This window comes from Ceratotherium simum, chromosome 8 (assembly GCF_057802395.1).
Source record: "Ceratotherium simum simum isolate JZ-2026a chromosome 8, ASM5780239v1, whole genome shotgun sequence".
NCBI classification, from domain to species: domain Eukaryota; kingdom Metazoa; phylum Chordata; class Mammalia; order Perissodactyla; family Rhinocerotidae; genus Ceratotherium; species Ceratotherium simum.
Genome location: NC_141907.1, coordinates 21,915,228 through 21,940,578, shown reverse-complemented (window position 1 = coordinate 21,940,578; position 25,351 = coordinate 21,915,228). Strand labels below are relative to the sequence as shown.

Below are 25,351 nucleotides of genomic sequence, written 5' to 3'. Positions count from 1 at the left end.
GGGAACAAGCAGGTCTGAGGTCCTAGTGAAAAAGCTAACATCAATATCCAGAGGTTTCCAACTAAAACTGAGGTCATTAAACGAAACACAGTCCGAGAATGTATAAAGGGAGGTTCTTTCAGTGTCTAGGGCTCAAAACTGAATACAAGTTTAAAAAAAAAAAAAAAAAAACTTGAAACTATGTCTAAACCTGTTCTGGAGAGTAAACGGGAGTTGGGATAGTTGGGCTCTAACTCAGTTCTCACATATATGATGTGACCCAAGTACCATAATCTCTCTAAACCTCAGTCTCCTCATCTATGAAATAGGGACACCACCTGTCTTGCCTATCTCAAAAAAACATTGCTGAAGATACTGTGAGACATCACAAATGCTTTATAAACTACGATGTTATAATCAATTTATGGTGGGGTTACCTGAGGATTAGAACAATTTACCTTACAACTCCCTGATCCAGCACAGTATCTTACCTTAAGACCTCACAAATAGCTTTCTAGAGCAAAACAGCCTTCTGAAGACCATGTGGTTAGTGACAGCCAAACACTGGATAGGTCCATAGGAAAATTTAGACTATTATATAATTTTCTTCAGATATGAAAATTTGGGAAAGCCAGGAAACTTACTACTAAAAAAAAAAAATTCTAAAAATCAATGAAAGGGTTGATGACTATTATTTTAATATAGAAAATATTGCTAAGCTATATTAATTCTAGAGAACAAAAGACAAAAAAAAATCACTTAACTCTAAGGAAAAGAAATAGAAAAATGCCTAAGTCTCTGTCACGTCACTAGAAAACAAGCTGTACCACCTAAAAAGACTTAGGGTGATAAACTAAACTGAAATAGATCCAAGCTTTACTAATAGCACAAACCTTGGCACAATACTTAGATCAATTTAATAACAACTTAGTGAAGGAGCAAGACACAGATAAAGGTAAGTACAATAGAAAGCAGACTGTGATGAGACATAACAAGGTAATTATACAGCCCCATATGCCTGGGACAGTCCTCACTGACACCTGTTGTCCTAATGTAATTATTAATAGCACTCTCTTTCATTCTCAAAAGTATTCTAGTTTGGAAGATGAATTATATGGTCACCCTATCTATAAGAACAACAATATATGGCAGAGTTAATGTTAGAGTAAAGGTACAACTTTACTTAATTTGTGAAATGGAAATAAATAGGTTCTGCACCCACTCGAACTCAGAGATCTTTTAGAAGATGAATATGGGAAGTGTGCTAAACTCTCAAAAAAAATACATTACATAAATGCAGTGCCATGCTGTGACCCTGAAAATGCCCAGGAAAGGAGGGGGAGGAGAGAGCAGGACTGGCAGTACAGGCAGGCTGGATCCGAAGGAGCACAGACGCAGGTCCTGATTCACACTCCTACTCCTCTGCCCCCTTCTAGTCTGTACAGGATTTAATATGAAACTCTTGTTAAGGTAAATTAAAAATTAATGGACCAGGAATAGGAAACGTTTTTTTAATGAAAATATATAATTACCAGGTGGTCTAAGGAAAGTGGAAATAATCTGGAGGAAGGGGCTAAAAGATTTACTAGTTGAAGCAGGGGCTGCCCGGAGAGAGGCAAAAGGTACTGGGTGGAATGTTTCAAGGCCATAAAATGATTTCAGAAGTTTTTGGCTCTTTATAGATAGATTTCATAATATAGACCATTCATTCCCTGTTTATAAACTGTTTGCATTTAAGAGTGTTTATTTGCCATGTGACACCCATCTTTCCACAGAAACTGTTATGGTGTTTAAGTTCCTATTTAGTTCAGCACAAAAGCCTATTTAATCCATATGTAACTGAACTATACATAGTACTAATGGTACTTCTCAAATGACTTGTGACTAAGGAAGCATCAGGAAGAGGGAAACTATTATAATAAATCAGTTTGAGAGGAAGAGAGGCAAGATAGTCTGGATGGTAAGAAATGGTAGGATAGGGCCGGCCCTGTGGCTTGGTGGTTAAGTGCGTGCGCTGCGATGCTGGTGGCCCGGGTTCGGATCCCGGATGCGCATCGAGGCACCACTTCTCCGTTCATCCTGAGGCCGAGTCCCACATACAGCAACTAGAAGGATGTGCAGCTACGACATACAACTATCCACTGGGGCTTTGGGGGGAAAAATAAAATAAATAAAATCTTTTAAAAAAAAAAAAAAAAAGAAATGGTAGGATAAGAGAAAGTCTTCTGGTTTGTATGGTTTGCTTTGAGGGACAAGAAGATATATGATTAGAAACACTGGGAGAATTAGTTCTTATCAAGTATTATAAACAGAAAGGTAACAACAGCAGTTGGTAAATAAATTGGAAAAGCAAGAGACAGAGGAGGCAGTCCAGTGATTAGGTGCTACAATCGTCAAGGCAAGATATAACAGCCTGGGTACTCAACTAAACAAACCCTGAGGCAGGGTAAAAACTACAGAACTTAAGAAATATTCTAGGGCCGGCCCCGTGGCTTAGCAGTTAAGTGCGTGCGCTCCGCTACTGGCGGCCCTGGTTCGGATCCCGGGTGTGCACCGACGCACCGCTTCTCCAGCCATGCTGAGGCCGCGTCCCACATACAGCAACTAGCAAGATGTGCAACTACGACATACAACTATCTACTGGGGCTTTAGGGGGAAAAAAAAAAAAAGGAGGAGGATTGGCAATAGATGTTAGCTCAGAGCCGGTCTCCCTCAGCAAAAAGAGGAGAATTAGCACGGATGTTAGCTCAGGGCTGATCTTCCTCACAAAAAAAAAAAAAAAGAAAAGAAAAGAAATATTCTAGGTACAACTATAAAACAATGAGATTTTCTTAAGATCTATCTCAATAATTTATACAATGGTTCTTAACCATTCTAGGTTACAAAACCATCTTGCTTTAACAAAAAAAGCAAAGAGTCCTCTCCCCAGAAAAATATACACACAATCCCACTTTATAGTAACTGCATGTCCATGACTTCCTGTAGAAAATAGTAAGACACTTTTAAGGTAGGACTTGGCCAAAGCGAAATCACAAAATACAGGGTCAGGAAACAATGTCTTTTGCAAGACCATCACAGTAGCCAAACAGAAATACCATGCCTGCGATTATAAAAACTGCTGTAAAAGTACAGTGCAAAAACAACTATAAGATTTATTAAAATACAAAGCAGACATCACAATCGCCCAAGGACTTGTTAAAATACAGATTTCTGGGTCCCACCCCCAAGTTCCTGATTCAGTAGGGCTTAGATGGGGCCCGAGAATTTGCATTTCTAACAAGTAGATGCTTGTTCGGGGAGCATATTTTGATTTATTCCTTAGAGCAATCTTTCAAAACTACATCAACTCCTTTTTCATTCACTTCTCTCCCTTGAGGCCCAAAGATCTGGCTGCAGCGATCCACTGTGTCATATGGCGTCATCACCTCTCCTTCCTCATTCTGTAGGCTAAATGCAAAGTAGAAAAGTGCCCCAACCTTTTTTCTACCTTGCTTCCAAAACATGCATATAGCCTCCATATTATTTTGAATAGGTCAAACTGAAGTTAAAACATGTGAACAGAGAAGAGGTAAGTAAAATGACAAACAGGTATTTGGTGCTTAACAGATGTTGGTGCATTGAAGAATACCAAAATACCTTGAGCATATATCCCAAGAGGACTTCCTCCTAGATAAGACAAGGGTGTTTCTTCCACAGACTCCTATTTAAAGGTATTCAAAATCATTACTTCTCTTCCAGGATCTCTACAGATCAATAATTTAAATTTAAAAATTAACAGAATTTGCAGCTAAAATAAAAAGTCATAGGGGCAAATTTACAGAAAAGTATTTTTCAAAGGAAATAAAATATAGATTTTAATGTCTTCTCTTATCAAAATGACATCTAAATTTTCGGCCTCAGTCATTCCCTGACTTTTTTCCTAAATTAATATAAATGAATGAGCTTTACTCCATTCTTACAAAACCATTTCTTACAGGTATCAGAGCTAATTTCAATCATGAAAAGCAGAGTGGTCACCATAACAATATGAGTAACTGATGTGTTATATAGATAAGAGCCCCATATACAGTGAACAATGGAAAGCAGAGAAAAATAAATATTAACATTAGCAGTATCTCTGGAACTTGCCTTCTTGAAAAATTCTCACAGTTTCCTGTTCTTATAAAATGAAATGAAGTCTATGTGACTTATAACAGACCTTGTTTTACAATTCATTAGTGCAGTGGTCTCCAAATTCTGTTGCCCAGACGCCACAGGAATGTACAATCTAATCCACTTGAGAAGGAGAAAATGTTAGAACTTCCATTGATATTTAATTTTTCTTATTTTTAATTTATATTTTTGTGAACATTTTAAAAAGAGAACAATATACTAGTATGTATGTATATACATTAAATATGTAATACATACATATATATACATGCACTACTTATATACAGCTATTTATTTATAAATTGTAGCCAGGAGGGCATAAGGATAGAGATTAATGATAAGCACTAACAGAGAAAAGCAACACACACTAGGAATCAAGAAATGGATTCAGTCTGGCTTCAAAACCCCAGTTCTATTACTTATAAGCCGGTGACCATGGGTATATTGCCTAACCTCCCTAAGCCTGTTTCCTTAGTTGCAAATAAGATTTTTAGCTCACAGGATTGCTATGAGGAGTTCATACCATAGTGCATGCCAAGTGCTTATAGCGTGGAATAAATAGTAAATGCTCAATAAATGTTTTCTGTTATTTTAGTATATAAAACCATAAATGTAAGTTTGAGAAGTCCTATAAGTAACGAAACTAAATTAATCCATCATTTCCCAATTTTGGCCATCTCACCCTTTTTTTCCTATAGATTACCTATTAACATTCTCTGCTACTCTAATTGTATGCTTATTGCTATTATTTTCCAGAAAGAATTAAAGTCTGTTTTTATGGCATCAAGTTCTTAACTAACTGAACTATGAAAACTTCAGTATACATGAAAATACCTCAATAATTATAATTTAACAGACAGAAAGAATTCTTTAACACCTGCTCTCTTCACCTTACCTGCTTGTCCTCTCAGGGTAATGCCAAGTGATCCTTCAGTCAAATAAGCTGTACTGGTACATTTGTGCATGTAATTATAGACACAAAGCATTACTCAACATATCATGCTTTAAAATTCTAGACATATCCTATTACAAAGATAAACATGAAAAGTCTTACTGTGGTTCACTTCCAAAATGAAGCCTTTTGAAGGAAGTTACATAACTTCAATGTTTTTATACTTTATAATTCTGTGGCTTGAGAATTTCCCATCAAACATGTCTAGCATATTTGTTAGCATAGTTACCAAAGTACAGAAACAAACCATGGTAAGCAGCCTCTAAAATGGCTTCCATGATCCCCACATCCTCGGATTCATGCCCTTGTCTAACTGCATCCCCTTGAGTATCAGCTGGACCTAGCGACTCATTTCTAACAAACAGAATATGGCAAAAAAGTGATGGGACGTCACTTCTAAGATGAGGTTACAAAAAGAATCTGACTTCCATGTTGTTGGCTCTTCTCTTGCACTCTCTCTCAGAATTCCCTCTGCCTCACTCAGAGGGAAGCCCTCTGCCATGTTATGAGCACTCTATGGAGAGAGCTATGTGGCAGGGAACTGACATCTCCCACCAACAACCAGTGAGGACCTCACGGGGCCAACAGCCACATGAGTAGGCTTTGAAGTGTATCTTCCCCAAATCAGGCCTTCAGATAACTAATACAGCTGATGTCTTAATTACAGCCTTGTGAGAGAGACCTAGAGCCAGAAGACCCAGCTAAGCTGCACCTGGATTTCTGACCCACAGAAACCATGAGATGATGTTTATTGCTGTAAACCACTATATTTGGGGGAAATTTTGTTACATGGCAACAGATAACTAATACATAAGTTAAAATTTTAACTTAGAAAATGTCATTGAAGAACACATGCAGTTATTCCTTGAGAAACAGTAATCCACACAACTCAAAACTCACTGATCCTATTTTAAAATGTATTTTCTACTATTTTCTAAGCCCACTTGTGCCTATTTTCGTTAAGTGATTCTCCTTGTTTCAGACACAGACACATCTGTGTTGTTAACTAAGTTTTCTGAGAGGTGCATAGACAAATGATGACAAAGGTGTTTTTCAGGCAGAATAGCTAATGAAGAAAAACTGAAATACCAGGTACAACCAGGTTGTCCATATAAGTTGGTCCTAAAGTTGATTACATATATCAAACCAACTGATAAGAACAAAAACTCTAAAACTATCTATTCCAAATGACATCCATGAAAGGGAAGAATGGATAAAAGGGAAAAAAAATTAGAAAAAGGGAGGGGCCAGCCCCGTGGCTTAGCGGTTAAGTGTGCGCGCTCTGCTACTGGCGGCCCAGGTTCGGATCCCGGGTGCGCACCAGTGCACTGCTTGTCCAGCCATGCTGAGGTAGCGTCCCACATAAGCAACTAGAACAATGTGCAACTATGACATACAACTATCTACTGGGGCTTTGAGGAGGGGAAAAAAAAAAAGGGAAAAAAAGGAGGAGGATTGGCAATAGATGTTAGCTCAGAGCCGGTCTTCCTCAGCAAAAAGAGGAGGATTGACATGCATGTTAGCTCAGGGCTGATCTTCCTCACAAAAAAAAAAAAGAGAGAGAAAGAATTCTTAAAAATTTAAAAGGAAAAAAGGGAAAAGTAAAAACAGAAAAAGTTCATACACATTAGAAACTATAATAAATTTTTCAGTCACTAAGTAGGCAATACAATGTGAATTCTCATTGCTTCCTATTGCTGTGCTCAAGGCACTGAGCATTTCATTTCTTTCATTTAAATTATTTGTTGATCAAGTACCTACACTTTCCAAAATATCTTCAACATTGACAGAACATGCAAACTTAACTGTAATCAAGAACTCAATCTAAACAGGTCACAGTTCCAGCATATATTGACATCCAATCTTTTTGATTTCGGGCCAAAAGACAATGAAAGCAAAAGCTCTACATCCTGTTCCTATCTGAAACACCCCAAGACCTCCAATTTCAGTTTTAGAATAGCTCTGGAAAACTGCCAGATATTTATTCTCTTACTTGTCCAAGTACTGCATACACTACACTTTTAAGTGTTACCTTTTTAATGAGGCCTGCCATGATCACCCTATTTAAAATTACAGCCACCCATCATCTAATATCCTGATTCCCCTTTCCCTGCTTATCTAGTTTTTTGTTTAGTCTGCCTTCCCACAAGCCCCAACAGAATGTTAGCTTAAGGGCTTGAAGATGTATATGAGATTTTGTCTGTTTTGTTCCTGATATTTTTCAAGATCTATTTGAGTATCTGGCATATGACAGACCCTCAAATATTAGCTCAATATTAAATGAATGAATAAACTATAAGTGGAAATGCTTTCTCATACAAACAAAAAAAATACAAAAACAGAAGGCACTAAAGAGAAAAAAATTAAGTTTTCAATCAGCATTTTCAAATGCTAAGTATTTTTCTAAACTTTCTTTAAAAAGCAACATTTCAGGGCCGGCCTGGTGGCACAAGTGGCTAAGTGCGCGCTGCGAAGGCCCAGGGTTCGCTGGTTTGGATCCCTGACACGCACCAATGCACCACTTGGCAGGCCATGCTGTGGCGGCATCCCATATAAAGTGGAGGAAAATGGGCACAGATGTTAGCCCAGGGCCAGTCTTCCTCAGCAAAAGAAGAGGAGGGTTGTCGGATGTTAGCGCAGGGCTGATAGTCCTCACAAAAAAAAAAAAAAAGCAACATTTCAAACCAAAAATCAAAACAAGAAATTAAGTATTTTAAGTTTTTGACTAAAGTTGCCTATTAAAATTGTGAAGTTTCCTAATGATGGCTGCAAGAGGCCCATAATAGTATTACCATTTACTTCTTTAAAAAAGAGACACTTCAATAAGAAATACAAATCAAGATGTTGCTACAATAGCCCACACTTATCCTCAGTTTCACTTTCAAGGGTTTTAGTCACCCATTGTCAACCACAGACATTGTCTGCTCTTGACATCCAACCATCCAACCATCGACATGGTCATGACTCCATGATCCTCCTTCTGACATAGATCAGAAGGTCAACAGCTGCCTAACACTACATCATTCACGTCACTTCATCTCATCACATAAGCACTGTATCATCTCATATCATCACCAGAAAGGTGAGTTCAGTACAATAAGATATTTTGAGGAAGAGAGCACATTCACATAACTTTTATTACAGTATATTGTTATAATTGTTCTATTTTATTATTAGTTATTGTTGTCAATCTCTTACTGTGCCCAATTGATACATTAAACTTTATCACATGTATATAAATAGGAAAAAACATGGTATATATAGGGTTCAGTACTATCCGCAGTTTCAGGCATCCACAGGGGGTCCTGGAATGTATTCCCCACAAATAAGGGGAGACTATGGTATACTGAACTGAAGGCACCAAACTAGTCCAAGAACTGCAGAATTGATAACTCATTCCTTAAAGCCTACAACACACCATAGTCTCTAGATCAATGCTGTCCAATAGAAACAAACTGTGATCTACATATGTGATTTTAAATTTTCTAGAAGTCACATTAAAAAGTAAAAAGAAACAAGTGAAATTAATTTTATATTATATTTCATGTAACCCAGTGTGTCCATAATATTATCATTTTCAACTTGTAATGAATATTTTAAAATTTAGAGGGGCCAGCCCCATGGCTTAGCAGTTGAGTGCTTGCGCTCCGCTACTGGCGGCCCGGGTTCGGATCCCGGGCATGCACCAACGCACTGCTTCTCCGGCCATGCTGAGGCCCTGTCCCACATGCAGCAACTAGAGGGATGTGCAACTATGACATACGGCTATCTGCTGGGGCTTTGGGGTAAAAAAGGGAGGAGGATTGCCAATAGATGTTAGCTCAGAGCCAGTCTTCCTCAGCAAAAAGAGTAAGATTAGCCTGGATGTTAGCTCAGGACTGATCTTCCTCACAAAAAAATAAATAAATAATTTAGATATTTTACATAATTTTTCTCATATAAACTTTCAAGATTTGAAGTGCATTTTACAACGATAACACACCTCAATTTTGAATGCTCAACAGCCACACGCGGCTAGTAGCTACCCTACTGGACAGTGGATTTCTAGATTCTTTTAGGTACTAATAAAATATAGAGCTGTACTGTATCTGCTTTTAAATATTAATATTAGAATACAGAGAGAAAGAGATGATCTGTTTTGTTTGTGTGTGAGAAAGATCAGCCCTGGGCTAATATCCATGCCAATCCTCCTCTTTTTGCTGAGGAAGACTGGCCCTGAGCTAACATCCGAGCCAATCTTCCTCCACTTTATATGGGACGCCACCACAGCATGGCCTGACAAGCTGTGCGTCGGTGCGTGCCTGGGATCCAAACCCAGGCTGCCAGCAGCAGAGCGTGTGCACTCAACCGCTACGCCACAGGGCTGGCCCCAGATCATCTGTTTCCAAACGTTCAAGTTCATCTATCCTACTGAATAGAATTCTAAGTTCTTTTAACATAAGTCTTACTTTTTAACACAAAGTTTTTAGTCCTAACTTTTATTACAAAATTCCACTGAAATTTAAAAGACTCAGTAAGAATTCTACTGAAGTATAAACTAGATAGCCATGCACGCTTACTTTGTTTGGCACACTGATAATATTTCACACGTTTGAGCATTTAATATCTGATGATGAGGCAAAAAAGATTAAAATAACTTTTAATTCTAGGAACTATTATGCAAATACATTCAAATAGGCTGTCAAATATCTACATGAGCTTAATTAATACCTCTCTGTCTATATATACCCAATTTTACCAGATCTTTCCTTTGAAGGTATTTTTAATGATTAAGAAAATGTAAATTTTTGCTATTTTTTTCAGATTCAAATATTTTTGTAGTTGTGGTATCATAACAACTATATTTGGTCTTTGTCCCTGGTTCCTGGTACAGAGCTCTTAAAACTCTTGGCATTTCCTAAGTGATAGGGATGTCTTTTGCCCCTTTAGATCACACCTGAGTTCATGATAATGAGATGACTTAGGGTGGGGCCCCTAGATCACCTCAGGGTGAGGCTAGTCACCAGAAAGACCAATCGATTAGAGGGTTGGAACTTGCAGTCCCATCTACCCAATCTTTAGGGAAATTGAGCGCTATAAAAACTTTTGAACTTCAAGATTCGGAGAGCTTCCACACTGATGGACGTATCAAGGTGCTGGGAGGGTGGCATGCCCAGAGAGGGCATGGAAGCTCTGTGTCCCTCCTACCATACCTTGTCCTATACCTCGTTTCCATTTGGCTGTTCTAAGTTATATTCTTCATAATAAACCAGTAAACCTAAATAAAGTGTTTTCCCGAGTTCTGGGAGCCATTCCAGCAAATTATCAAACCTGAGGAGGGAGTCATGGGAATCCCAGATTTATAGCCAGTTGGTCAGAAGTATGCAAGACCTGAGACTTGTGACTGGCCATCTAAAGTGGGGGCAGTCTTGTGGCATTGTGTCAGAACTGAACTGAGTTGTTGGAAACTCAGTTGGTGTCGGAGAATTGAAGAACTGGTTGGAGTCAGAAAACACCCCAGAGTAGTAATATTTATAACTTGATGTATTAATAACAAAAGTGATTTTTAATACAAAGAATTTAGCCTTATTCTAGGCCCAAAATTAATCAATCTCAATAAGTTAATCTGTAATTTCTGAAATGTGGCTATCTAAAACTATTCCACTTTAAAAAGTGAAAATGGGGGCCGGCCCCGTGGCATAGCGGTAAAGTGCGCGCGCTCCGCTGCTGGAGGCCCAGGTTCAGATCCTGGGCGCACACCAACACACTGCTTGTCAGGCCATGCTGTGGTGGCGTCCCACATAAAGTGAAGGAAGATTGGCACAGATGTTAGCTCAGGGTCAGTCTTCCTCAGCAAAAAAGAGGAGGATTGGCATGGATGTTAGCTCAGGGCTGATCGTCCTCACAAAAAAAAAAAGTGAAACCGTACACCATCTTTTCAAATATTTTATAATAATACTAAAACTCTCAAAATTAATCATATATGCTCTCCCAGTCCCACTTCTCCCTCCCCGCAAAATAATCTCTCAGTATTAATATGTTTCCTAACCTAAAACAATGCTAAGCAATGATTAAGTCCTCAAGTAATACCAAAATCAAAGGAAAACTTAGCACCATCAGTGTAATAACTTATAATTACATCCTTTCAGCACAGCACCACAAGGTTTAATGTTAAAAGTTATCTCCAATTTAATTACTAGACACAATTAGGAAACTGCACAGGGCATTCATCTACTAAACACAATATACTCAGAGTTGACATGGAATTTGATAAAACTGTCATACTGTAAATGACTAAAAAAAGTACAACAATCATTTTATGAAATCTATTTAGCCTAGAGAATAGTTTTCTCTGCAAAGAGTATCAAATACGCGAACATAAATTCTGTTTACTCCATAATTTATGCTCACATATTTGACATTCAAATTCTTAAGCAACTATATTGGCAACTAAATAAACCACTTAGACAATCTTGGGAGGATCAGAAAGAACAATTCATCACTAATAATCCAGAGTATTGTTACTAAAAAGTAATCTTACAGCTTGTTTTAATGTGTGTGTGTATTTGTATTAGGAGAGAGAGAAGGAATGCTGATAATGATGTTGAGAGAATGAATTACTCAATATAATAAAATGACCCAGAATAAATGACAACTACTTTATGTTATTTTCTGGTAACAGTAAAACTCTTAATAATCCATCAATTTCATTTCACTCCATTTTATGACCCACCGAATATATTTACATACTTCAAAAACTTTTTAAGTTGGAAACAATGTAAAATAGATTATCCTGTCATCTGTGGTTCTAGAAACAAATGAAATAAATTGGACTATTTAGAACTGAAAGCCATGATTACGGTATTAATGGAACTGAGCTCTAACCAAAATGATTTACCCACAATGAGAAGAGACTATCTCAGTAAGCAGTAACCAGTTGATGCTGGGACATTAAATATAAGACTAATGAGTTAATACTTGATCTAATAAGCAATAAGAAATCATTATTAAGCTTCTTAGCTAGAGAAAATACTCTCAACGTGATAAGCATGATAGATTAGAGAGGAAAACCTTAGAGGTAATAATCTAGGAACAAGATAAATACCCAGATTAAAATAGAGCAAGTAAATAACTAGAACAGATAAGCGAGAAATGAAGAAAAAGGAATAAATTTTAAGAACACAAGGTTTTAGGGGCCAGCCCAGTGGCGCAAGCAGTTAAGTGTGCGCGCTCTGCTATGGCGGCCCAGGGTTTGCAGGTTCGGATCCCAGGCGCACACCAACGCACCGCTTGTCAAGTCATGCTGTGGCGGCATCCCTTATAAAGGAGAGGAAGATGGGCACAGATGTTAGCTCAGGGCCAATCTTCCTCAGCAAAAAAAAAAAAAGCAAGAGGAGGATTGGCAGTGGAGGTTAGCTCAGGGCTGATCTTCCTCACAAAAGAAATAAATAACACAAGGTTTTATTTACAGCAGGGACTGGCAAACTATAGCCCACTGTCTGTTTTTGCAAATAGTTTTACTGGAACACAGCCATGCCCATTAGTTCATGTATTGTCTATGGCTGCTTGGCATTACAATGTGCAAGTGGAGTAGTTACAACAGAGACCACATGGCCCACAAAATCTGAAGTATTTACTAACTGGCCTGTACTAGTTTCCTAGGGATGCTATAACAAAGTACCACAAACTGGATGGCTTAAAGCACCAGAAATTTATTCTCTCACAGTTCTGGAGGCTCTAAGTCTGAAATCAAGGTGTCAGCAGGTTCATGCTCTCTCTAAGGTTCTAGGGGACAATCTGTTCCATGCCTTTCTCTTAGCTTCTGGTGTCACTAGCAATCCTTGTCATTCCTTGACTTGGTAGCTACATAACTCCAATCTCTGCCTCCACTGTCATATGATCATTTTCTCCCCTGTGTCTGTGTCTCCACATGGTATTCTCCTCTCTTACAATGATACCAGTCACACTGGATTACTGCTGGCCCACGCTCCTCCAGTATAGCCTCATCTTAACTAATTACAGCTGAAATAACCCTCTTTCCAAATAAGGTCACATTTTGAGGTATTGGGGGTTAGGACTTCAAAATATGGTTTTTGGGGGGACACATTTCAACCCAAAACTTGGCCCTTTATAGAAAAAGTCTGCCAACTCCTGATTTAGAAGAAAAGAATTGAGGAGAAGTAGGTCCAGAAGTGCCATTGAATAGTGAGGGATTTCAAAGAGGAGAGCTGGGATTTTGTTTTAGACAAACTAAGTTGAAAGCAAAAGTAAGAGTCTTCAACAGATGTCAGGCAAAAAGCAATACAAGTGGGTCAGGAATCTGGACTGGTTTCAAGATGGAGGAATCAGGAGTAACCTAAAAAGGGATGAGCATTCTCAAGGTAAATGTTTCATACCCCGCAGGTCAAGAAATGATCTTGACAAAATGTTACCGTTAGATAACAATGTGATTAGAGGATGTGACTGTTATATAACATTAGATAATAATGTAATTTAGTATCATATAAACTAAAAGAGAAGCATCTCAACAGTGACAAATACAACAAAGATGTTGAAGAGGCCTAAAAAAATGACTAGGGCATTTGGTTAGAATGAGACCACAGCCAAATAAAGAAAACAACTTCCATGGAGAAACTAAAAGGGACATCAGAAAGGGAGAAGACGAGAACGCTTAAAAAATAAAACACTATTTATTTGTACAGTGAGTATAGCAGATTAATACATTGGTGACCCCCAATAAACCACATCTCCTGGTATTCATACCCTTGTATAATCTTCTCCCACACCAACTCTGAGTTTAGCCAAATACCTTGCTTTAAGCCAATTTGATACTAACAGGCATTGGCAAACAGAGGCATGATAAGCACTTTCACATAGGAACTTGTTTTCCTGGAGCACTGCCACCTGGAAGCCAGCTACCATGCCATAAGGAAGCTTGAGCTAGACTCCTGAATGATGAGCGGCCACGTGGAGAGACTCTGAAGGATAAGAGGTCATCTTAGATATTCCAGCCCCAGCAGAGCTCCCAACTGATACAACTGCCATAGTGACCTCAGCCCACACCTAAGGGAACAGAAAAAGTGCCCGGCTGAGCCCAGTTAACCCGGAGACTCAGCAGAAATAATAAACTGTGGTCGTTTTAAGCCACTAAATTTTTTGGTGGAAAGCACCAATAGATAACTGATACAGTCAGAATAGGATATATGTTCGAGAAATCCAAGAACATGAGACTGAGAATTCTTATAAAACTGAGAAGACTTGTATACACACGAGAAAAAAGGAAAACCACGTAAATACAAAGAGTAAAATTAAAATGTAAAGAGAAAAACTGAAGACACTGAAGATGAAGGAGCTGAATCATATGAGGAATAACGGGAAAATTTAAGACGAAAAACTTGGTCATTCTGTTTTAAGAGACTACAAGGGAAAAAGTTTTTCCACCTACTTCATCACTTTCATCTACTTCAATTCCACCATCTTTGTCATCATCCATTTGTTTATGAATTGTTTGAAGAGCTTCCAGACTAAATCTATCTTCTTCTGTGAAGCACGGTGGACTCAGTGACATGCAGGGATCTGGAATAGAACAAAGAGCAATTATTAACTTGCCATACCAAAACACAGGCTACAGCTAAGGGAATGTAATTTGAAAGAAAACCAACAAATTAAACTTCAGACTAAGTCAAACTAAGAGGCTTTAAAAAGTGTAGCAGAGTACTCTTCACATCAAAAGTATAATATATGAACACAACTGACTAAAACTAAACAATTGAATATAATTGATATTAGGCAACTACAACCAGGAGTTCCACCGGTACTAACTTCAGGTTGTCTACATTCCTCCACATCTGTAACCATTTTCTTCTTATCCAACCCATTATATTTATTAATTATTCCTCCCAAAAAACAGATAACTCCCTTCTTTAAAAAAAAACACCTAAAAATCACAGAATACAAGGTGTAATTTTTGTATAATTCAGTTTAACTAAAATGTAAGTCCTACGGAAATCACAAAGAATACAAGAAAATGAAATGTAGAATATTCACATGACCCTTAGGAACTTATTTTTTTTCATTTTTCTGTTTAAGAGAATCCAAGAGTCCACTCATATGACTTCTTTAAATACATAACTTCTTAGATTCAACAAGGAAAATCCAACAGAAAAAGGCTGAATTTTTTAAAATCTTGTTCCTCATGTTTTCCTTAATATACATTTATTGATTAAACCTCTTCCTACGGAAAATGTGTGACTCCTCACAGTCAGGTTGTCAAAAACTAACAATTCAGAGATAATGTGGGGTTTTTAATGACTTAAAATCAGATTAATAAAAATCACCTCCTGTTGACTCTACTAGTAAACAGCCTATGTACCAAAATGGAAAAGTACTGCAAAACTTCACTCATCCAATCTGGCTGACTGGTGGATTGACAAATTCCAGGAACTTACTTCTACTATTCTACCAGGTCACTAAAATAATATCTTTTTAAAATGTCATCAGATCAATATGTATTTCTAGAAATAGTATGGCCTTAAAACTTAAAATGGTTATTAGCATAATAGAAGAATTAGCCAAAGTTTGATTATCTCCTCAACAATAGTTAGAAATCTAGTTTATCATTCTGGCCCTGTAATGAATTAACTGACTGTGGACAAATCACTTGTCCTTGTGTCTTAGATACCCCACCTCTAAAATAAAGTGGGTAGACTAGATGCTTACTAAGCTCTATTGCAGCTATAATGGCCTAAGAATATCTAAATCTGTGCTTAGGGAAAAAAGTTGCAAGAAAAGAAGCCAGTGCTGGAGACCATAAATACTAATAACTTTATTTTCTAAAAAACAATGCAAACCTATATTACCTACTTGTTCCAGTTATAGCCCATCTCGGTGATTTAACATTTTTACTAGTTTTGATTCGAAATCTAATTTTAATTTCTTTAGTCTTGGAAGAGAAGGAAACAGAAGAGAAAGGAAACTATAAAAAGGGAAAATGGCAATTATAAGTTATGTGACGTGTGTATATATAAATATTTAAAACTCTGATCAAGATTTGCTAAAATCTAAGAACTTATAGGTATAACGGTCAATTGTGATCCCTAATTCCCACAACAACCAGAAGCTTGACATGGCTGTGACTTCTAATTCATTTGTAATTATTCTGAATGGATGCACAGTAAAAGATAAGCTCTCAGGTATCATAACATATGGCGTAAAGAAGATCTGTATACAATGTGTTATTGCCTCCAGCAGACCTATTTTTTTAACACATATTTTATTTTGCTAATAAACATGAAGTGAATGCATTATTGCAACTAGTATATAAGGAAAGGGTCAGCATCACTCATTCTGATTAAATAGACTGTTGTCAAACTCTCTAAGAGAAGAAATCAACAGTGAGGGCTGTAGAAACCTTATGAAGCTTTAAGAGAAAATTAGGAAGTATACATGATCTGAAAAAAATGCATATAAAAATAAAATGGGTAATTTTTTACTTAAATTAACTTATTTAATAAACACAACTTATTTAATAAAACACTATCTTTCAAGGTCTACTTCAGGATGTAACTTGTGCACAAAGTATTTCATAAATACTCTCCTTGTAATTATTTCCTTCTCTGAACACCATTCCATCCATTCAACAAAAATCTACTGAGCACCTCCCACGTGTCATGCATTGGAAATACCATAGTGAACAAAAGAGATAAAAACTCCTCATAAAACTTACATTCTAGTAGGGGAGATGAGCATAACAAAATAAATAAGTAAAAGGTATAGCATGTTAGTAGTGGTAAGTATTAGGGAGAAAAATAAAGAGCAGATATGTAATGCCAAGGGATTTGAAATTTCTGATTATATCTTTATTCTCAAATCATTCTACCTAAATCCTCACTTAATGATGTACTTGCTTAGTCTCCAATTGCTTTATGAGTCATTTTGCTCATAAAACTAAGCTTATGAACAAGGCAGAGACCATGTTCTTCCATTTCTCACATGTTCACATAATACTCAGGACTTAGCTGGGCACATTTTGGGCCTCTGATAAATTCTGTTACTTCATACATTAACTAAATCACCAAGTTCTGCGCGTCTATACTGTGCAAATCAGTGACAGGCATTAGGAATTAAACAGATAATAGTATCCTGTACTCAAAAAAGCACACAGTCTAGTGAGAAAGAAAGCATGTGGACTACTACAATATATTTGCTTCGCTACCACTGAGAACATTAGCTGTAGGGTGTTATGAGAGCATGGAGGAACCAGACTAAGAAAGAAAAGTCAGAAATTTTCTAGATGTAACCCCTGGGGAGTTTTAAACAGCCTGTAGTTGACCTTGGGAAGGACAGAAAAGCATACCTGGAAAAAAGAAACATCATGTGTTCAGCAGCATGAAAAGAACATGGAACATTCAGAGAAATTTATCAATTGTTTAATATGTTTGGAGTACAGAGAATATGTGGAAAAAAGAGATCAGATAGGAGATTGGTAAAAAGGGGCCAGATCTCTAAGAGCAGTTTTCCATACTAAGGAATTTGGATTTTTATCCTAAAAACTATGAGGACCCCATAAGGGATTTCAAGGAGGAGATTAATACAATCAGATTCATTATACAAACATCATTCTGGTGACAGTGCAAAATAGACAGGATGGAGACAAGACTGGGAGGCACAGCAGTGCTTACAGAAGTGCTACCGCAACCCGGGCTGCCCTCAACAGTTCATGCCTCCAAGGAATGGAGGAGGCAAATGACGAAGACTGCTCTAGGGTTCGGTGTTTTGCCAAATTGGAGCAGCAAAAGGAAAGGAAAGAAAAGAGTCAAGGATATGGCAAGAGTGATCCATTTCTCCACATAAAATTTTATTTACTTTTGGTACAATGTCTTAAGGCCTAGAATCTAACTTAGAACAGCTGTGGATTCTGAACTCCATTACCTGTTCTAAAGTCTTTTTCATTTCTTTCTCACTTGTTTCCTTTCTAGGTTAATTCAGCACAAGTGATCATTCTAACTCAAATTAGCTGACCTACATTTCTCTTAAAAATACACAAACTGGGAGCCGGCCCCATGGCTTAGCGGTTAAGTGCGCGGGCTCAGCTACTGGCGGCCCGGGTTCGGACCCAGGCGCGCACCGATGCACCGCTTGTCTGGCCATGCTGAGGCGGCGTCCCACATACAGCAACTAGAGCGATGTGCAACTACGACGTACAACTATCTACCGGGGCTTTGGGGAGAAAAGAGGAAAAAAAAAAACAAAAAAAGGAGGAGGATTGGCAATAGATGTTAGCTCAGGGCCTGTCTTCCTCAGCAAAAAAAGAGGAGGATTAGTATGGATGTTAGCTCAGGGCTGATCTTTCTCAAAAAAAAAAATGCCTAAAAAAAAAAAAAACACAAACTGTTACAAAAGATCCGTGCATATAATGAACCAGGTATAATGGTTTCCAAGACAACTGCTAAAATATCAAAATCATTCTCCTTTGCCAATATCTCCTAGACATCAACTGTACCTACCCAAAATGCACCAGTGCACATCATGTACTCTATAGCCAGAACATGTTTCTCATCTAAACAGATTCACTCATTCATTTAAACATGCTATGGAATGCCTGTAATATGCCAGGCCCTGTGTGTGCTGCTAGGCACCCAATGTGACCAACTAAGACAAATTTCCTCCCGTCAGTGCCCTCACTTTGTATTAAATGCAACATGGTGTGACATATCTTTTTAGCATTATACACTGAGCATTCCTTTTTTTTCTCTGGATCAAGACTAGCACTTTCCACTACGGAAAAAGGAATCAGCTGAACAGAATAAGCCTTAACCAAAGTCAGCAATCAACACCATTGTTAAATTCCACTTTGTTTTCCTCTACTCAAAGCCAAATAAATGCTCAGTCTGATTCTGCAGAAATAAAGTTAAATGAATTAAAATGATTTCGCCTAAGAAAAAACATCTACTACATTCTAGAAACCAATGCTATTTTATGTACATAATTTAATCCCTACAACCCTGTGTGGGGCATGTATTATCTCCATTCTTCAGATGAGAAAATGAGACTCATGAGTAACTTGCTTCAAGATTCCATCCCTAGAAATGACAGAGCTGGGATTCAAACCAAGTCTTCAAGACTCCAGTCCATGTTTAAGTGTCAGTATGATGAACATAAATGGGTCAGTGTCAGAGAATAATAAAGTATTGCTCTTGTAGATACTGCTAGGAGCTGGCTGAGGAGCTGATAGTACCAAGAAGCATCAATTGGTCCCACAGAAGGGGATCACTAGAACTTCATAAATGATATTCATAATCTAGAATACATACCAATACTTCCTACATTACTTTTCCTTTTGATAACAACGTATCTTCACTTCAATTCACACTCCCCTTGAACAAATCTTATTAATAAGCATATTATTACCACAGTGCCTAACGTATGTGTTGAATGGTTTAAATATCTATAAATATTAGAAGCCAAATAAATGAACTTCTGAATACAAGTTATTTATCTAGCAAATAAATAAATGCCAGACTTCAGGTTAGAAGCCAAGTATACAAAAGGTAAAAACAAATAAACTTAAATATGGAAGGCACAATGACAGACATGTAATATATATATATAATGGTGGCAAAACTAGGGAGTAGTCCTGTCTACATGAATGGCAAGAAAAGATTCAAGGAGGAAGTGATATTACATTGATTCTTGCAAGATGGGCAAGTGTTCTCTAGGAAGACACGTAGAACATAAGCTGCTAAGAGTCATTATACTAACAAAATAATAATGACAATAATTATTATGGAGTGTCTATTATATATCATATAAATATATACATAAATTAAATATCATACATTTCACTTTGCCTATAAAGTAGGCATTATTATTCCCATTTGATTAGATAATTAAGAGAAAAGACTGACAGTATCAGTGAGGAGTGATCATTCTAAAGTGATAAAAAAGGAGAAAAAATATTAATAAATTACTCATTGAAAGCGCCTACTTGCAGTTTCCTCTGCCTACACGGTTGTTTCTCCCAAGTACACCTCTGGTTGGGTAACTCCTTTCATTCCAACTCAAACGTTTCTCCTCAAAGGCCATCTCATTCCCGACCTAAAAAAGCCTTCTCCTTTACTCTTTCTCTACTTGCTATATTCTTCTTCACAGCACTTTATCACAATGCTCTATATTATGTATTTATTTATTTGCTTACCGTCCAACTCCCCCACTATAAGGCAATCATGAGATCACAGGCTTTGTTTTGATCATTTTTCTTCCTCCAGTGCCTAGAACAGCATCTGACATGTAGTAGGTGCTCAACAAATATTTGTTTACTTAATTACTTACCTAATTAGTTTTTCAATATATATGTTTGGAAGAGAAAATTTTTCAAGAAATTACTTGGCTGACTGAAAAACTAAGATGTAGAAAATGACAACAAAACTCACCTCTTTATGGCACTAAAGTTAAATCTAAGTTAGCAGAAATCTAATAACATTCCCCTCTGATTAAAACTATTCAGTGGTCCCCCAGAGCCTAAAGTATAAAGTCTATTTATTCATTGTCAAATATTACTATTTAAATATTTATTGAACAAAATACATAACATATGCAAAAATAATCAAGGGGAACTCGAAAATATTTAAGATGGTCCTCCTCAAGGCTCTTATCTCTAGCAGTAAAGATAAAACTTCATGAGGACAAGGACTAAGTGTATTTTATAGATTACTATATATTATTACTGTTATTATATTACAATATATGTATATTATTACTACATATTACTATACCTAATAATTATGCTTGATTTTTACATGCAAGCAATTGCATTTTTGGTGGCATTAAGAAAGATAAATTGGATTTTAATAAGTAAGGTTAGAAAAGGGAAAACAAGAACAAACTCAAACAGGAAATAAGATGAGCTCTGGGACCCACAAAGAGTAGTTCAGCTAGCAGACTGGTTCTCAGTGGAGAGAGCTACTTAGCGCTCCTCCCTTCTCCCTCCTGCTCACCTCTCCTCCTGCTGCTGCTACCAGCATTCAGTAAGCACAGGGAGGGGAAGGATAAGGACCTACATTAAGTAACTGCAATGCACAGGCCAGTCGCACACAACAAAGAATTGTTCTCTGCTGTGCGAACAGTGCTCCCCAAAGGGAAGAAGAAAACACTAGCAAGTGATGGGTAAAGGAGCAGTAGGATGTGAATGTGGAAAGATAGCCTGGAGCTATCAGTCAGTGAAGGACAATGAACTTCAGAAAGAGGAGTTTAAAAGAAGCCACTGATTTTTAAGTAGGATTGTGACATGATGACAAAGGTAACAGAGAAATTACCACTTATATTTCGTATAGTGTTTGCAAGTTCAAAAAATGCTTTCCCATATAGTCAGTTTTATTTTAATTTAGAGAAGAAACCATAGCCTTAGATTACATGCTTGTTACCAACGAATGCCTATTTCAACCGTCCAGGCAGGAAGTAACAGAATACGAACTACAATCACAGCAGTGAGGACAGAAAGAAAAGGTCATACTGAAGTGACAACTTAATATAGGGAGAGAAAGGAGACCAATATGACTGACATTCCAGGTCTAAAAGTCCCGGTAATACAAAGTTACATTTCCCTTCTACGTGACTAAGCCAGACCAAAACATAGAGTTACAAAATGTGTCAAATGTGATTCCATTAAGCCTTCACTAGACGAATACTTAGGCCATATTCTATATTTTATCATCCCAGTCAAGTGATACATGTAGGGAATACAGTTCAGAAACTTAAAAAAATAAGAGCTTAAGAAATAAATGAAGCTGAAAAGTAAATCCAGTCTATAGCTAGTTTCCCTCCCATAATACCTTTAAGGTCAGCAAATTTCAAGCCGAAAAGAACTAAGAAGGGGAGCCAGCCGACTCTTAAGCACGAACCACTGACCGTAGCCCATTAACAATGTGCAACATCATAGACTGCCAGAACCTGGCTTACCATACTGGCAACTATTTATAAGTCTCATGATTAGGATTTTCTTAATTACTACCACTGAGGGAAATTTTTAATTTTTTTTAATTTTTTATTTTTTTTGAGGAAGATTGGCCCTGAGCTAACATCTGTTGCCAATCTTCCTCCTTTTTTCCTTTTTTCTCCCCAAAGCCACAGTAGATAGCTATACATCATAGTTGTACATCCTTCTAGTTGTTCTATGTGGGACGCCGCCTCAGCATGGCTTGATGAGGGGTGAGTAGGTCCACACCCAGGATCCGAACCGGCGAACCCTGGGCCACCAAGCGGAGCCCCCGAACTTAACCACTACACCACCGGGCCGGCCCTGAAATTTTTTAAACAAATATTGTTTGTATTTAGTACTTCCATTAATAGTTAAGCATTTATCAAATGAAATACTTCAATCTGAATATTTTGAGAGTAAATTTTCTCTAAAATATTCAGAGATAATTCTTTGGTGTCATTTTTCAATAAACCAACGATACGATTCAAACTCAAAAAGAAAGTGAATAATGTCTTCCTTCTCTTCTGATATCCTCTTTAGGGCAGAGTCTGTCTTATTCCCCTTATACTCCCAGTGTCTAGCATACCACCAACACTTAGCATACAGTAGGATTAAAGGATGTTTCTCAAAAAATCTAATAAATAAATAATAAAAGCCGCTGCGTACGTTTTTAGAGAGAAGTGAGTTTCAACCAACTACCTATTATATTATCAGGTATACAGTAGATATTCAAAATACACTAACATTTATTAAGAGCACATTACATGCCAGAACAACAAATGAGAAAGTTGTAATTGGTATACAAATGCTATACCAGCATGCTATAAAATGCAGGTGGAGGACTCTAGAATCTAATATTTACTCAGACTTTTGAAAAGTTCAACAGTTAGGGGAGACAGACCTTATCAACAGAGGACTGAGAAACCACTGCAGGTGTATCTAATTATGGCTTAAGTGTTATCTGAACAGAAAATAAAGGGCCTTTACTTTGAAACCACTTCTGACCCATGACTGCCTCCTGGAGCTCTGAATCTCAAATCACTGACTTTGTATAAAAAGTATCTATTAATTGTCTGGACCCTTGTAAAAAGAAAGAAGGTTTCCCTAATCGTGGGCTAAAAATTTCCCTAAAAAACTGTTAAGTTCAACTATACCTTCCAAGTGGTTTAAATACACTATCTGATACAAACTCAGTTACTTAGATCCCTTCCCACTTTCCAGGGACATTTTTCAACTTACTATCTTCTGATTATTTCACTCCCACTTATTCTCCCACCCACACAAAGCATCTTGTCCTTGCCGCCTCAAAAAGTTCCTGCTCATCTTCTCAAAGAGCCTCCCTAAAGATAGGAGATAGAAGGTAATGCCTCTGCCTCAAAACCATCTTATGCAATTTATTTACCAACACACTCCCCTATCCAAAAAATATCTACACTTATCTTCATGGTTAACCAATATGTTCCTTCGATGTATATAAATAAGTGAGCAGGAGTATTTACACAGCTGTATTTATCTCTATATTCATTGACAGCTGCCTAATTTTTTCCATTGTGTTTTATACTATAAGCTCCTGGAAAGCAATAATATATCTGTTTATAACACTGTTGCATCTGTCATATGTGGGAAAATACTATTGACTAGGTGCAAAAAAAAAAAAAAAGGAAGCAGGTGCATGCATACACTTTAATTTACTGACTCTTGGTTTCCCAGGATGCTATAAAAAATTTAATGAAAAATATTTTAAACAAAAGAGAAGGATTTGGGTGCACACAGAGAATCACAGAAGCAATTCCCAACTCCTCTCCAAAGATCTTATTGACATACACAACCAAAAGCAACATGACCAAAATTGGGAATCAGGATTTCAAGAAGCCCAGTCTCTTTCAAGACAGTATCTCATGCAACTAACATTTTGATTAACAACACTATGTGCACAAAGCAGTGCAAAAGCTTTGCTTATTTTTATTTATTTTGTGTTGTTTTGGAGGGAAGAATATAATTCAAAGTTATAAGCAGAACACTGTGAATGTACTTAATACCACTGAATTGTACACTTAAAAATGGTTAAAATGCTAAGTTTTATGTTATGTATATTTTACCTCAACAAAAAATTTTTTTAAAAAGCTACAACCAAAACACAAGCTATAGTGAACAAAGATCATTAACACTATCCTACCTATATCAACACTTGGGAAATAGAAAGTTGCTGTTACTGCCAGGCATTGATCCAAAAGTATGACACTGTTTCACTTTTCTCTCAGTGCAAGAACTTAACAACAATCACGTAAACTAAAATTAGTATTCCAATTTTTTTTACAGATGAGAAAGGCTGAGCAATCCATAGTGGGAAAAAGGAACTTTCAATTCATTCTCATCCTGCCACTTATTGTATAACCTCAGGAAAGTTACTTAACTTCTTTGCCTTAACTTCTTCATCTGTAGAATGGGAATAATAGCAACCTTGCAAGGTGGTTGTTAGAATTAAATGAGATATCTATATATAAAATACCTAACACGGTGTGGGGCACATATTTGGAACTCAATAAACAACACTCAACAGATACCTGTTACTATTATCCAGAAAGGTAAGTTGCCCATAGGAATTAGCTAATAAATGGCACAGTAGGAAGTCAATGCAAAGTCTCCTGCAATCTAAGTCTAGTCTTCCAATTATATTACTATTACCTTAACAGATATGCAAAATATCATTTTTTTAATTAAACTTAACTCTAAATATCTTTTGGCTGAATCCAAAAGCAAATACACCGTAAAATACAAAAAGAAAAGACAAAGAAGGAATAAAGTATTATTTATTGGATAACTATTATATACCAGGTGCTTTACTTGGTTATCTAATTTAACTTCTCTCAACCTGTCATGTTGGGATCATACTACTTCTTCTCATGATCAATAAAATAAGATTTCACAGGTAAAGTAATTTACCCAAGGTCAAACAGCTGCTTAAACCTTTTCTTGAAATTCAACCCAGGTCAGTCCAAATCCAATGAACTTTATTTTTCCTTACATCCCACAATCTGTCAAAACAAAAAAGACTTCTTAGTTTTAAAAACACCCAAAAAGAATATCCTGAAAGCAAATTCCAAAACAGCAATACTAAAAGCAGGTTTATTAAAAGCAATGCTTACTACAAGTATATAATCTCCGAAGATTACTATTTTGAAAAAGAAAATGTTCATTTAGCTCTAAGTTTTGCTATATCCTTACTGGATTTTTCTGTTTGTTCAAAATATTATTTTAGGAAGTTCTTAACGTTTTCTAAGTGAAAACAACTTCACATTTCCAACTGGGAAGCA

At 37.0% G+C, this 25,351-nt stretch overlaps 1 protein-coding gene across 3 annotated transcripts in view; it reads right to left on the bottom strand.

The window, feature by feature from the left end:
* STIM2 (stromal interaction molecule 2) overlaps nt 1–25,351 on the bottom strand; it is a 151,325-nt gene that overhangs the window by 81,384 nt on the left and 44,590 nt on the right. For 2 of the 3 annotated variants that reach the window (XM_087434159.1, XM_087434160.1), the window contains exon 2: nt 14,508–14,638. In XM_087434159.1, the coding sequence (XP_087290285.1) occupies nt 14,508–14,638 (131 nt within the window). Of the gene's footprint in view, nt 1–14,507; nt 14,639–24,980; nt 25,055–25,351 lie in introns of those variants that run through there. The other variant, XM_087434161.1, reaches the window with a different exon arrangement.